At 43.8% G+C, this 16,320-nt stretch overlaps 1 protein-coding gene across 3 annotated transcripts in view; it reads right to left on the bottom strand.

The window, feature by feature from the left end:
• Positions 1 to 298: 298 nt before the first annotated feature.
• Positions 299 to 16,320, bottom strand: part of LOC149343522 (uncharacterized) — a 33,270-nt gene continuing 17,248 nt past the window's right edge. For 2 of the 3 annotated variants that reach the window (XM_089545958.1, XM_089545961.1), the window contains 3 exons: positions 15,748 to 15,822; positions 14,877 to 14,930; positions 299 to 672 (listed from right to left, as the gene is read on the bottom strand). In XM_089545958.1, coding sequence (XP_089402084.1) covers positions 571 to 672; positions 14,877 to 14,930; positions 15,748 to 15,822 — 231 coding nt within the window. In that variant the 3' untranslated portion in view covers positions 299 to 570. The remainder of the gene's footprint in view (positions 673 to 14,876; positions 14,931 to 15,747; positions 15,823 to 16,320) is intronic. The other variant, XM_089545960.1, reaches the window with a different exon arrangement.

Here is a 16,320-nt window from a genome sequence, read left to right as displayed (position 1 = left end):
CTAGCATGCTTAGGATCGGCCGACAGAGTAAACCGTAATAGCTATACATTTTCAACGCTAAATCTTAAGACCGCTTTCTTGGCTACTGTTTCTGTTAATTGTACCTTCTGCATTGCGCTATATAATTGCATTGTTAGTGAAAAAAACCATTGGCAGACCACAATGAGGCTCCCAATTATTATGAAGTCCTATGAATTTCTTTTCAGAAATGCCTTCTAACAAATTTCTCTCTGCTGCATACTGAAAAATGAAATTTTTTAGTGGTTTTGGTTGTGAGAAGAAGTTTTAGTTGGTGACTACTAAGTGCCAAGTCAGGCCAGGTGATATTAGATTGATATGTTGTTTGTAGAGCACTTGATCATCCTTTGAGCAAATAAAAGTCTATAAAAGAAAGCGTAAACATTATTCCTTAGCAAAGTTTTTTTTTAAACTCTTACATTTCATGAATTTTTTTATTGCATATTTTCCTGTTTTATTTCTTGTAGTATTAGTATTAGTCAGGTTTATTAATGTCCATCCACAATCTACGCGAATGTGGCTCGCAGATTTGTAGATGTAGACTGAAGCAGGTTAGAGCACCGGTCTAGCTAGATTGGCTGTCTTCAGCAATGAGCGGACGATTCCAAGCGCAACAGCTACATCCGTGGGGATTGCATCACCTTGAAGGCAGAGCTACGGAAAAGAAAGAAGAGAAGATCACAAGGAATGTTGAAGAAAGGTTCACAACTAAGAAAGTTATTTTGCCATGATGTTGCACAAAAAGGCAAGCAAATTACGAACTCTATCTAAACTCGCTCTTAAATTAGCATGCGGCAAAAACGTTATATTTCACGCGGGGACGGTACAGCAAGAGTTTTCTTCGTGCGCATACTTATGCTTGCAACCTGGCGATCGATACATAGATGTATTCATTAGTTTATTGACAGTCAAAACACTATAGATTAATGAAAGCAATAGTAGCAATAGGCCCTTTGACTGCACAGAAGCAGAAGTGGTTGGAGGCATGAGCAGACATCAGTGGTTCCCGGCAGGTGGTGTGAGCAATCAGGACTACCACAGCCATCGGCAGTGGCTCTGCCCCGATTGCGCCGATCTCTGCCTATTTGTTCATGAGAGTTCGGCTACTATTACTTGGGTTTATGCTGATACTTGGAGCAATATATAGCAGTGCTGCATTTTGTTAGGATAGGTTGTGTCACGCCATCATGAATGTATCAGCGTTACATGACCATGGGGTTGGATACACTACGTCTTTAGGTTGTAGTAGTTTCCCTGTAAATGCTACCTGCTTTTTACTACCTCTATAGACTTAGGGTAGTCTAAAGCTGACAGACTGAGCGTAGGGCACCGCAGCCGGAATGGGCCAGCCCATCTGGATCGCGTTGACAATAGAACGTACATTATGTTCGCCTTCATCACCGCTACATGCGTTTCGCCCATGCGTTGCCCATCTCACGTTGCTTCGGCCTTCTACACAAACTTCATGAAAAGTGAATACGGCCGCGAATATCTTGTGAAGTATGAAAGCGTTGCTGCTCCTATTCTCGGCATACTAAAGAAAACACCGTCCGCAAACCGCGACGAAACGGATGCTGAACTTCACCGAAAGCTTCCGAACTCTTCTCTCAGTTGGTACTAAAAGGAAAAGGCTTCAAATTGGATAGGGGATCATACGATTTGGCGCGACAAATCTTGAATATAGTATTGATTCGGTAAATTTTGCCTTTACATTGATTGCATTACTTAGTCATTATATGAGATTTCGCCGCCATTGCCATTAATATTCCGTTAACGTTATATGTGATAGCACATTATTCTTTCCAACTATGAGGTTTTCAAGCACCTGATGTTTTTTATAGATACATCGGCTCATTTATAACGTTCAGTACTTTTTATACAGTGTTAGGGTAATATATAGCGATTTCAATATGTACTGAAGCAAGTCAATGAAGCACATACCACTTCTTCCCCTAGAAGCATACCTACTCAAGAGATGCCCCTCCTCTTAAGTTCATTTACTTTTTTTACCTAAGTGGTAACGACCTAGTGAGTTCATGTGTACCTGAGCACTTCTCATAGGCAAAACGATAATCGCGGTGCGCGTGAAAAATGTCTAAGATTAGAAAAATATTCTTGAAGCATGTGTCTGAGAACTGTCATTTTGTGTTCATTTAGACCCGCATAGTATGAGGTTCCAAGACACCAAAAATCTTGTCGGGCCTTTACGGGGCTCAGTCACATGTTCATTGCTGTTCTGGAGACGCCCTGGTGGAGGGGAAAATGTGTCCATTTGTGTGTACCTTATTTTATTATATGCAGTTGCAACACATGTTGCAATGTGCATAGTCTTTTGTGTAGCTGGAGCGTGCCTTTTAGTCTATCTCGCCGTGGACAAGATTGTTTGTATTAACTTTTGAGTGTCATACGCGTAGGTAAATGTTACCTGCTAATTGTTGGTCTTTCGGTTTCGTGCATGGTTACTTCGTTTCCCAAAGGAAGAACTATAATTAGTATTGTAGGTACTGATTTCGGTTCTAATTTCTTGGAATCTCTTTTGTCTTCTCTTCTGTATGCATGCTTCAGAACTGGTAATTCAGCGTCACGTGATCGAAAATTATTAATAACTGTGTTCACTTTTTCTTGAGTGCTGTTGCTCATCATCCCTACTCGACTGGTGAGCCTCCGTTCGTTCGCCAGGGTGCGCTCCGGGCCGTGCGCTACAATTCCCTAATTGTTTTCTGTTGCACCGCCATTTCGATGGCAACTGGCATGGACAGCAGGTGCCGTCGAAATCGTAAAAGCAAGCGGTAACTGCTTTCGAGGCGCGAAAAAGAAAGTAGAGGTTGCTGGAAAGGTTGGCTTGCCTGCAATCTTCTCTAAAGCGCACGTATTTTGGTGTGATGTCGCCAAAATTGTTTGGGCCACTGCGCCAAGGCCTCTGAGATACACGCCTCTCAGTAATTAACGGGCCTAAAAGTAACAGCAAAAAAGTGAACCGTTCATTGTTAATTAACCAGCCTTCTAGTTATCACATCGTAGCTCTATTCTGGTGTACTACACCGTTGACAATGATATGCAGAAAAAAGAGCCCTTCTAATTCAAAATGCCTGCTGTAAATATATTGGTAAGTCATAGGTAAAAACCTATGCATATATATCCCGCGTTATTTGCCTAAACCATTCGCTCTCTTACTCTAAGTTAATTATAACATCCTCCTTCTTATAACGTCCTCGTGAATACAGTATGCTTAGTTTTTGTTTTTTGCTTCCCTTACTAGTTGTTCAAGAGCAATAATAAAAATCTTCGTTTATGAAAAATATGGCCACTCATTCGAACACATTCAATCCGCAATTGGGATTGAAGAGTGTCGCCTTAGAGCAGCGACAATGATGAACAAATAGCGCTAATATCAGCCGATATAGAAGAAATAATTGAGAAACGCCACATGGAAAATTGGGATTATAATCAGTTGGAACTGCTCATCGCTACAAAAATGAAACAAGTGAAAGGAGTTAACCGCTGGAGAGGAAAGAGGAAGCCACGAAGCTGGTGGAATATGGAAATTAAGGAGGCCATCGAACAACGACGGGTGGCTTCAAGGGAACACAGAGAAGCAAAGAGGGCGCAGTTATCTGTAGAGGAAATAGGAAAAAAATGGGAATCTTATCGACAAAAGAAACAGCAAGTTCAGGTCCTAGTCCAGGCTAAAATAAAGCAGTCCTCTGATAAATGGCTGGCTGAAGTTCGCGAGGCAAATAAAGGGGGGCCAAGAAAATTCTGGAACCATATAAGCTGGTTGGGAAAAAGAAATCAAAGAAAGCAGGAACAGATTTTAGATGCTGAGGGAAAATGTTTGGAGGGAGACGATGCTGTGGACTACATTACGTCATTTATAGCTGCGTCTTTTAGCGACGCCAATGGGGTAATCTCCCCAAGTGAGGTGGCAACACAGGACAGCACAAAAGAGAACAGCTTAGAACTGACTAGTCTTAACTGGGAAAAGGCGGAAGCGAATATTCCTAAAACCACATCCGCAGGGATAGACGAAATTCCAATTAAGCTGATTAATGAACTTGGCCCAAGAAGCAAGGACGCGCTGATAAAAGCATTGGAGGCAGTCATAACAAATCAGCAAATTCCGCACAGCTGGAGACAGAGTAAAATGAATTTGATTTATAAAGGGAAAGGAGATAAGATGAACATAAAATCCTTCCGTCCGATTACGATAACATCTGTTATGTACAGGCTGGCAATGCAGGCGGTGAAATTAAAAATGCAGTCATGGGTAGAAGGGAATAGGATACTCGGAGAACTTCAGAATGGGTTCAGAAGGGGTAGGCGGTTAGATGATAGCCTGTTCGTGCTTACCCAATGCATAGAAATAGCTAAGGCGGAAAATAGACCTCTGTTTATAGCCTTTCTAGACATAAGCGGTGCATACGATAACGTGAACAGGGAACTCCTGTGGAGCATATTGAAAGATTTAGGTATTGGTGATGAGGTAATTGATTTTCTACAGGAAATCTACCGAGATAATGAAGTTGAAATTACATGGGAAGGGAAAAAAAGTACCACAACTGTAGGGGTGCACAAAGGATTAAGGCAAGGTTGCCCTCTATCACCGCTGCTGTTCATGCTTTACGTGATAAATATGGAAAGAAGGCTAGAAGAAAGTAATCTGGGTTATAATCTATCGTACAGATTAGGCGGAAATGTAGTTGAGCAGCGACTCCCGGGTTTAATGTATGCGGACGATATTGTACTGTTAGCAGATAGCCAGGAAGATTTACAAACTTTGGTTAATTGCTGTGGAGACGAAGGAGACGCTCTAGGATTCAGTTTTAGTGCAACTAAATCAGGTGTGATGATTTTTAACGATACAACTGATCAGGTGCTTACAATACAAGGCCACGAAATACCCAAAGTGGCCGAATACAAATACCTCGGGATATGGCTAAACGAAGGGCAGATATACACGGAAAAGCATGAACAGGCTCTTAGGGCAAAAGGACGAAGAGACGCCGGGATAATGAAACATAGGGAATTATGGGGGTACAACAAATATGAAGTACTAAGAGGTATTTGGAAAGGAATAATGGTGCCGGGACTTACTTTCGGCAATGCGGTTCTGTGCTTAAGGGCAGAAGTTCAGTCGAGATTAGACGTAAATCAGAGAGCTGTTGGAAGATTAGCACTAGGTGCCCACGGCAAAACCACAAACGAGGCAGTACAAGGGGATATGGGCTGGGCATCGTTTGAGGCACGGGAAGCTAAGAGTAAAATACTATATGAAGAACGCCTGAGGAAATTGGACGATAACAGATGGGCAGCTAAGGTATTTAAATATTTATACAGAAAGAACGTTGACTCACAGTGGCGGAAAAGAACTAGAAAACTAACCAGTAAGTATGCCGGTCATGAGGACGGAGAAAGAAAGAGCATTAAACGACAGGTTAAAAACGCGGAAGTTAAAAATTGGATGAATTCAATGGAAAAGAAACATAGTGTAGAACTATATCGATTCTGGAAAAGGCAGATCAGGAAAGAATTTTTCTATGATAACTCAAGAGGCAGTGCCCTACTTTTTGAAGCAAGATCAGGGTGTCTTAGAACGCGCAGCTACAAAAAGAAATTTAACGAAGAAGATGACACATGTGCAGTGTGTGGTAGATCTGTGGAAACAATTGAACACCTCATAATCAAATGTGATGGTATCCATCCGGATGTCGATGCAGGCACAGTCACTCTTTCTGAGGCCCTAGGGTTTAAAGATAACAATGGTCATGTAAATAAATCTGCAGTGGAAGTCAGCAAAAAGCGATTGGAGGATTGGTGGTTGAAAAGCAGAGATGTGGCATAAGGTTAGAATAGTAGGAAACCGTAGGCAAAGTTGATGGAGAATCTTAATGAGAATTGCCAACACAGTAAACAAAAAAATAATAAATAAAGAAAAGCTGAGCATGGTGGCAATTGCCACCACCCCGTTTCAAAGGGGGCGCTCCTATCCATCCATCCATCCATCCATCCATCCATCCATCCATCCATCCATCCATCCATCCATCCATCCATCCATCCATCCATCCATCCATCCATCCATCCATCCATCCATCCATCCATCCATCCATCCATCCATCCATCCATCCATCCATCCATCCATCCATCCATCCATCCATCCATCCATCCATCCATCCATCCATCCATCCATCCATCCATCCATCCATCCATCCATCCATCCATCCATCCATCCATCCATCCATCCATCCATCCATCCATCCATCCATCCATCCATCCATCCATCCATCCATCCATCCATCCATCCATCCATCCATCCATCCATCCATCCATCCATCCATCCATCCATCCATCCATCCATCCATCCATCCATCCATCCATCCATCCATCCATCCATCCATCCATCCATCCATCCATCCATCCATCCATCCATCCATCCATCCATCCATCCATCCATCCATCCATCCATCCATCCATCCATCCATCCATCCATCCATCCATCCATCCATCCATCCATCCATCCATCCATCCATCCATCCATCCATCCATCCATCCATCCATCCATCCATCCATCCATCCATCCATCCATCCATCCATCCATCCATCCATCCATCCAATGCGAGTACGCACTGCGGGCACTAGAGGAGAAAACGGGAAAAATAAAAATTATAAAGTAGTATTGTTTTAACGCAGAAAAAACGGAGTATACGTGCGAAAACATGTGTTAAGCATGGTTGGCTCTTGCTTTTTCTTTGCTCGGTCGTCGGTACGACTGGCGACGCTATTATAGACTCAGGCTAAAGGGATACTGAACCGTGTTTTTGAAGCTGCTCTTTTACATGTAAACAAGAGCTTGTCTGCTTAAAATCTATTAATGTGACAGGCATTTTAGCGAAAAAAAAAAGCGGATAGCCCGTTTTTTTGGCGATTTATTGCCGTATCGTTGCACCTGGCGGCCGCATGTGGAAGCTGCGACTAGATGTCATAACACCCTCGCACCCACTATTCCCGCACCACTATTCCCACTATTCCCGATTGCCATCGCTACTCGATGGCTTTGCCAGTTTTGTGTCTCGGACGTTGGGAGCTTTATCCCTTGTTCCACCGAAACTGCAGTGCAGTGCGACATCGCGCGCGACTCGACCGGTTGCCTGTCGGACGAGGGTGCCATGAAGTCTTGCTCCTCACCTCGCGCCGGCCGGGAGGGCTTCGCACGCGCTCATAAAACATCGAAAATAAACCCATCCGCTGAAAAATATGCGAATTGCGCCCAGATGTCGGTGTAATCGCATTTTGAGAACATATTCTTAGCGTTTTTGTTCAATTTTAAGATTTTGCTTCAGTATCCCTTTAAGCTCTCATCGAGGTTAAGCTGATCTCAGCTGTTCGCACAGCAGACGGAAGTTGATGATGACGACGTTGTACAATGCACAGCGCGAGAGTGTGTTGCAGTTTGTCTGAGGCGTGATCGGGTGCAGCGACATAACAGTGCCCTCGTGCAATGGCCAGCGCAGGGGATCTGTTTGCACCACCTCGGGTTCGAAACCGATTCGTGGTAATATTTATTTTATTTCTACGTGCACTATTGCTAAGCTATGGTTTGCCAAGGGCGCCTTTAAGGTCAAGCTGCACACAAACTCGACAAGCTGGTTATACATTGCGAAGCAGTGCTCTCCCACTAAAATAAACGTATGCATAGAAGCGCGAACATTTCTACAATAATGTATACGATGCATAGCCAGTAAACGAATTATAAATACGCGATGAATGAAAAAATGCTCTAAAGAAACGGTATGCACAAGTTTGAGACTTCTTTGGAGAAGAAACGGTAACTCAAATTCAGAGAGAACTTAGGGAAGAGATGAAAAGTCGCAAGTTTCGGAATCGTTTCTTCTCTGACATGTCTGATCAACTGGCCCTGTTTAATCTCTTCTAATTTTTAGAGATAATATACATTTGTTAGCTGAGTGCGAGAGGTCAAAGAGATTACATAATCTGGTAACAAATTAAATATAGGACGGACATAACGGCATCACGTTTCTTCACCACACTTAGTGCTTATTCTTGGCACAACATCGCTTGGTACACTGCTTAAAGCTATAACTTCAATTGTTTTAATAATGTGAGGGACTTTTCTTATGCATTTAAAAGTACTGTTTACTTGAACATGACGGGAGCCAATAGTCTCTGAAACCAAGAAAAATAGAGGATGATATTTTTTGAAATTTGTTCTTATCATCGATTCGAGACAAATATAAGTGGAAGAAAAAGAAACACTTACCACAGCTAAGTCATTGGTTCGGATTACACCAGCGGCATTTGGTTGTTTTTTTGTTCTCTTTTTGTTTATCTCCCATAGATGAAAACCACAAATCCAAAAAAAAAGACAGCCCCTATGCTCATTGGTTTTGGAGACTTTTGCTCCGGCCATGTATGCCATAACGAGCGCCTCTTTCTATTCCCTTGTCTGTTGAATATTGCTTAAACAGTTAGTCAAAGGAAGGTAGTCCTGCGGCTTTAAACACTCTCTCCAGTCGTTCCTTATCGGGTTTGTAAAGTGCATTCCTGGGTAAGCTTTCAAAAAGAATATTTAGTTGTGTTCCCCTCGTGGTGGATAATTCATTAAAAGTGCACATATCGTATCTTAACAGACTCTGTACCGGACCGAGCGCTACTAATTTTCATACTGATAAAGCCATGAGCTGTTTTGTATTGGAAATCAAGCATGCTACGCTAAGTCCCTTACACACATGCGCCGTGTGTGTATTCCAAGACAAGCTATTAACTATACTGATGCTGAGATGTATCACACACACAAGGCACGCGACTAACAGAACAGCCAGAAGAACATAAATTTTTGCTATGAGAACGAAATGAAGCTATCACATGGCACAGTTCTGTGTGAGTTGGTGAACAAACGAGGTGAGATTTAGGTCAATAAATTTGTTTTCGATTGCACTGAGTCGATCGGATAGTTCAGAAAGAGCAGAAAAGAATCGCCTTCCTTTGGAAGAGGAAAAATTCAGGGGGCACTTTGACTGTCTAAAGTGGGTAGAGGCGGAAGCGTTTTCCGCACCACCTTCGCTGTTTCTGTGGCACTGTTGGCGTCACATATATTTGAGTACTAATTACTAAGTGATGGCAAATCACGACTTAATTGTTAATTACTGATTAATGCCTGAATACTAATTAACTGCTAATTAGTGACGCTTAAGCTTCGCCTTTAGGAGTGGAACGCGACAGCGCGTTGTAGCGCTACCAGGGAGTCCACGGAACAGGAACGCCACCACCCGTTCGGCGCGATGCCTTGCCCTTTGAACGCAACGCTTTTTGAGGAAAGGAAATGGCGCAGTAATTCTCTGTCATCTCGGTGGACACCTGAACCGCACCGTAGAGGAAGGGAGGTGGGAGTGAAAGAAGATAGATAAAGAGGAGCCGTAATGAAGAAAATGAAAATTGTATTTGAGGAATGGAAATTACGCAGTAACTGTCTCACATGTCTCGGTGGACACCCGTCACAATTCAGGGGGCACTTTTTTGACCTAAAGTGTGGTCCCTGATGTGTGGTAAGATGTTAAGCTTCGCCTCTAAGAGTGGAACGCGACAGCGTCTTGCAACGCTGCCAAGGAGTTCATAGAACGCCATCGCCCATTCGGTTCTACGCCTCGCTCGTCGTTAAATTGGTTTTTGAGGAAAGGAAATGTATCTGTCTCTCATTTGTCGGTGGACACCTAAACCTCGCCGGAAGGGAATGGAGGAGGATGAGAGTGAGTGAAGACACCGTATTCACTAGACGCGCCTTTGTTCATTCCAAACCAACGAGCTTGCATGGCGGAGTGGATAGCGTGCTCGTCTCTCACGCCGAAGACCGGGGTTCGATTCCTGAGCTCGACCAATTTCTTAATCGCTTTTATTTATTTATATGACCTGACTAGTGAAGCTAATTAGGCTAATTGGGTAATTAAGCAATTAACTAAGCTCAGTCCCACTTACTTGGAGCGTCACTAATACGATCCCTTCAATTGGTTGTATGGTTACTAGCCAAAGTGCAATTGGCCCCGTTTGAAATTCGCGCACTGTGACGTCACGACCGTTTCCATCAATTGAAAAGCGTGACATTTTCTTTCGACAACTGCTGCTTACAACGATGAGACATTAAAGGCTTCCGCCTTAATATATCGTCAACATATTGATACCGTTATAAATGGGGACAATATTACAGACAACATTTTCATAAAGTTTAAAGTGAAAAGGAGCTGAGATTAAATCTTGCTGAACTCTACACAGAAGGATGGTGGTGTTGCTTTTGAAATACCCTAAAGAAGCTATTCGGAATCGTTCAGAGATCTACCTTCGCAGAGAACAAAAAAAGCAACACATACGGATACAACTTGCTGGTCAGTATTTCACAACCTTAATTACAGTGGTGGATGCAATCTTAATATCTAGAAATAAACTAAATCACAGTTTGTTTTTCTCGAACCGTAGAAAAATGCTTCCCATAGGAATAATAACGAGATAGCGTCAAGAAGCTTGAGCAGCAGAAAACCAGGCGTCGACGTCAGCATCGTTCATCGTTAGCGAACAATCCACGAAAAATCCCCAAAGAAGCAACATAGGAGGCAGTTGGGCCACCTGGGCCACGTTACCTTGCGGCTTCATTGCAACCTGTCCACCGTGGCAGGTGACAGTTGAATTAATAATTGGTCGCTCAGGAACAGCTACCTGGTCGCAACAAGGCCCTGCCGGTGGCAGCACCTGTCATCGCGGGGCAGTGGCTGATCGCTTAACTGCTGCACCATTGCCGAAGGAGGGATATGAGGACTCTCAGGTCTCTATGAATGTCAAGGATAGAATGACCAAATCTGCATATATGGTAATTAACCCGTTACGCTATCGCGTCATACTGTTAAGGAGGAGCTTAAGTGTCCCCTCCAATTTTATTGCGTAAGCAATATTACGACAGGTTTCAGCCCTTCGCGCCGGGGCGGCCGCGAGGCACGTTTGACCTTGAAGAGCGGCGCGAGGCGCGGCGCACTACTGCGTCGCTGCCGAGTGGAGGCGCTGCCCTCGCCGCGCTCTCGCCAGCTGCGGAGTGTGGAGAGGACGCTGGAAAAAAAATCTCTGCCTCTCCCGTAAACGAGAGTAGAGTAAGCATGAAATGTTTACGGGCCTAATGTCATCTCGGTGGACACCCGAACCGCACCGTACAGGAAGGGAGGAACGCCACCACCCGTTCAGCGCGATGCCTTGCCATTTGAACGCAAGGTTTTTTGAGGAAAGGAAATGGCGCAGTAATTCTCTGCCATCTCGGTGGACACCCGAACCGCACCGTAAAGGAAGGGAGGAACGCCACCACCCGTTCGGCGCGATGCCTTGCCCTTTGAACGCAGCGCTTCTCCCCCGGATCACGTATGACAACGAAGTGTAACATGGCATTTATGTGCTTTTTGCACGCGTTATTAGAAATCGGAAATTATAATTCCGTGCATTATCAAACCCACAGCTCAACTTATATCTTGATAAACATTGAGAAGGCACTGGCAGCAGTTATTTTTTGTCTCGTTTGGAGACCAACCGGCGCTTGCATGCCGGTCGCGTAGGAGGGCTTAGAGAGTCTCGTTAAATTCGGCCGCTTATCTGATTTTTTCAGCAGCGTCCGCTCCGGCGGACGCAGTTGTTGCTGCGACGCGCGTCTTTTCTTGCCTTTTCTCTTTCCTCTGATCTCTTACCTCTCCTCTCTCTGCACGTTGGCAGCGGTGGTGGCTTGGCTAGAGCCAGTAGCAGGCCCGTGCAATTTCCTTTTCATCCTTCTCTCAGTCACAACAACAACAACAACAAATCTGGTTAAGTCTCGTACCGTGCCCGGATGTTCTCGTTTTAGAGCCCGGATGACTGGAATTCAGTGCCCGGATTACTGGAATTCAGTGCCCGGATGATGGCTCTCGGTCTGGGCGTGACGTCACCACACTGCCGACAACGGGAGCTAAAAGCATTTCATGCTTAAAAAGGGGGGGGGGGGGCATAAAGTGCGTTCGCTCACTTGCCGGCTCCGTCGTTATGCCGCCTGATAAACAGAAAGGGAGACTACGTAGGCTCGACGAAGTCAGGAAACGACAACGGGCTTCGGAGACAGATGAAGAACGCGAAAAGCGCCTTGCTAAGCGGCGCGCTCAAGACGCTGCTAGAAGGGCGCACCGCGCCTCTGTCGAATCCGAATTGTCTACAACCGGTGACGATCTCGAATGGAACGCTGTGGATGCTTACGCAACCTACCAGGTTTAACCAAAGCTAAACTCCAGCAAATTTTTTTCTTTAAATCGTTACCCTACTGTTGTGCGCCCCGATCTCGCCACCTCCACGCACGTTTCCGTGCACTGTTGTGCTGTGCGAGGGCCACTCCCGACAAAGCCCTATTCTGCGTCATTCTCCTCAGCAGAAAGACCATCACTCTGCTGCGAAAAGGCTCTAACTAAGTAGTCAGCTTGTCCTGCCTCAAGTCGATGTATCTCTAGACCCCAGTTGAGCGCCTCTTCGTCTTCCGACAGCGTACTTCGTCTTCCAACCTCCTGGTGCCAAACGTATGCGCCACTGGCACTTTTGCCGTTAACGACTTCCAATCTAGGACGGCCCTCTAGCACATTCCTTTCGCTGCGCCAAAATCGGTCTCTGCTAGGTGGCATGATCCGCCGCCTGATTTAAGAGGTTCAGCCTGATCCATCCATCCATCCATCCATCCATCCATCCATCCATCCATCCATCCATCCATCCATCCATCCATCCATCCATCCATCCATCCATCCATCCATCCATCCATCCATCCATCCATCCATCCATCCATCCATCCATCCATCCATCCATCCATCCATCCATCCATCCATCCATCCGTCCATCCGTCCATCGATCCATCGGTCCATCCGTCCGTCCGTCCATTTATTTATTTATTTATTTATCATCATACCCAAAGCGCCATTGTCTGGCATTAAAGTGGGGGAGGGGGGGTTGTAGAAAAAGTTCACAAATGCCACCGAGTGCAGGTGGTTACAAAAAAAAGATAACATTGAGATAGAAAGAAGACGGAATTATTATACATAAAAAAATGTCTCAGCATAGAAGAAAATGAATCATTTGATAAAATTGACATTACTTCCTCAGGCAGGTTGTTCCATTCCGAAACCGTTTTAAGGAAAAAAGGCATTTTAAAAAGGTCAGTCCGGCATCTGTATTCTTTAACTTGAAGTGAATGATCTCTTCGTAAGGACACGTAATCAGGGTTGGCTGTATATTTGGTTCTATCTATTCCAGTTCTAGAATGAAATATATTAAGAAATAATTTTAAACGCCATCCATCCATCCATCCATCCATCCATCCATCCATCCATCCATCCATCCATCCATCCATCCATCCATCCATCCATCCATCCATCCATCCATCCATCCATCCATCCATCCATCCATCCAAACATCCATCCAAACATACATACATACATACATACATACATACATACATACATACATACATACATACATACATACATACATACATACATACATACATACATACATACATACATACATACATACATACATACATACATACATACATACATACATACATACATACATACATACATCGATCCATCGATCCATCCATCCATCCATCCATCCATCCATCCATCCATCCATCCATCCATCCATCCATCCATCCATCCATCCATCCGTCCGTCCGTCCGTCCGTCCGTCCGTCCATTTTTGTGGCAACGCGCACAGATGCGACAGTACACAGAGCAGCAGTTTAAACATTCGAGAAGAAGGTTTCCCAGATTTTCCGACACTGGCGAAACCAGGTCTTTCACTTTACGCAGAGTATTGAAATTCTGCGCTGCGTTGACTGAGTACGCAGTCTAATATCCTGATTTTTATAATAAGGGAGTAATTACTCATTGACATCCACCCAAGCGCAGCCATACGGCTACAAAGGAAAGCTATACCCGGATGAATTTTTCTTTAACTGCGAAGTTTCTGAGAAAGCTGTACAGCTTTCCTTTGTAGCCGTATGGCTGCGCTTGGGTGGATGTCAATGAGTAGTTACTCCCTTATTAGAAATCTACTCCACCTTGGGGATTCCCCTAAAACATTTGACCATCCTGATTTTTATGTGCGGTAATATCCAGTGCTTCATTCAATGGCAACAACTACCAGTACCAGTTCTTCAGTGATGATCATATGTGCTGTACTACTTCATGAACGGCCGGACAGCGCACACTTCGTAAACTTCTGGCACTTGCTTCCTAAAAGCTGTAAAGCGCCATCAGTGGTTTCTATCAAATTGTATCATATCGTACAATACGCGACCTGGAAACACTTTACTCATACATGTATTCGGAAAACCTTTTAATACGTAGATATTATTAAGGCGCGCGAGATTCCAGAGAATAAGACGTTAAATTGGGTTATTTTCTGAAGGCTTTGTTGCTACAGGTTTCATAAACAAAGCATACGAGAAACGAATATATATTTACTGCCCAATTTTCGTTTATGCGCAGGGCCAGTAGATAGGAATGCACGACATAAAGGAACAGCGGTAAAATTTGAATATATCATGATCTTTTTCTCGAAAGAACATTCAATTTATGCTACAGAAACGAAAACCAGCTTTTTTTAATGCAGAAATATAAATATCTGTTCGCTTTCTTTTAAGTAAAACATACTGGCTGCTTTCGGCTTTCCGTTCACGAAAACGATTATCGCCATCGAGGGAGAAACACTTTTACGTTCCATTTACAATATTATCTAAAAAGTACGTCTGACTTCAGCTTCCAGCGAAACTGAAGAATTCTAAAGACATACGTTTGCACACTTACAACAAGAGAATCGCGCAGAGATTTCAATTCTTCGTCTGTGAAGGGCAGCATGTCCTAAAAGAAAAAAAAAGTGAATCTGGGTGTAAATAATTGGCACTAGATACAAATTATGTTCCTGGCTTTCGCATGCCATTTTTCATAGATAGTTTGTGGCCTTCTGTGTATTTATGTGTTACCAATCTGATGTAGTTATCTCTGGAAAAAACGACAATAACACCAGCGCTGCTCAAAACGTTCAAAAGAGAAAAAAATGCTGTCTTATTGAACGGCTCAACAGCCGCTAATGTTGGACTCAGTCCGCGAAAATGCTGCGTCAGTCTGTGCACGGTCTGCACTAGTAGGGATCATAGAGCACACGAGGGAGTGCCCCAAGAAATGAAAGCTAGCGCAGTGTTCGAAGGCAGCACTCTTTTGGTAAATCGAGCAAAGCAACCAAGCCGAATGAAAATACTGAACTGGGACCCGGGAAAATAATTCAATCACGCAAGAAATGTACGGCTTGTCTTTAGAAATGTTCTCTTCTATTTGACTAGCTTGTTTATTTCTAAAAAGTGAAATTTGACTGCCAAAAAAAAAAAACAGAACTTACGACTGTATGATGAATCCGCGATCTTGGAGCCGGCTCGCGAACACACGAGGAATTGAGTCGACGCGGCGGGATTCAGTCGACATAAGAAAAATTGCTTTTACGGCGTAAAACTTTTTCAAGAAGTCTAAATCATATGCGACGCATGGGCTCCTGAACTGTAACCACTAGAAGATTTTTTTTTGTATTTTTAGCTGCGCACATTTTTGTGGAAAAAATACTTGACTAAATAAACCAACTTGAAGATATTCCCCTTCGGATGACTTGAAAACTAGTCGAACTTACCGGTTTGTAAGCCTGAAGCAGTCCTGCGATGTTGAGAAAGCAGTCTCGCAAGGACACCTTGTATGCGGCCATGTCCTGAGCAAGAAATTTTTGCTTTGTTCCAAGCATTACGGCACTGCCATCCGCATTACAGCATAGGCAATTTGATGTGTTGTGAAGCAGGATAACAGTCGACGACGTTTTTAATTGCAATTGGAAGGGTTCTAAATACGGGCAAATGATTAAACTGCAACTAGCAAATGCACTAAAGGGAGACTGAGATTATGGTTTTCAACTCAACAGCTTCAAAGAGCATTCTCCGAAAGAGTAAAAGGAGTGAAGTTAGCGATTAAGCCTTTATAGATGTCCGCAAATCTACTGAATACAGGCACGAGTGTCAGTATGCAAGGATGATGAAGCTCAGTAACTGAACTTCAGGTAGTTAGCGATGTCATACAAAGATTTCTGCTCTTAAATAATGTAGTGATGATGACATATTCAATGATTTCTATACTGACGCTGCGGTGAACTTTGTGTTGTTTTTTTTGTGCTTCTGCGAACTTCTTTTAGGAAGTTATGCTGCCATAGTGCGCC

Source organism: Amblyomma mixtum, chromosome 5 (genome assembly GCF_055824585.1).
Source record: "Amblyomma mixtum isolate Tamu chromosome 5, ASM5582458v1, whole genome shotgun sequence".
NCBI classification, from domain to species: domain Eukaryota; kingdom Metazoa; phylum Arthropoda; class Arachnida; order Ixodida; family Ixodidae; genus Amblyomma; species Amblyomma mixtum.
The sequence above is the reverse complement of the archived record's forward strand: the minus strand, read 5'-3'. Positions and strand labels throughout refer to the sequence as shown.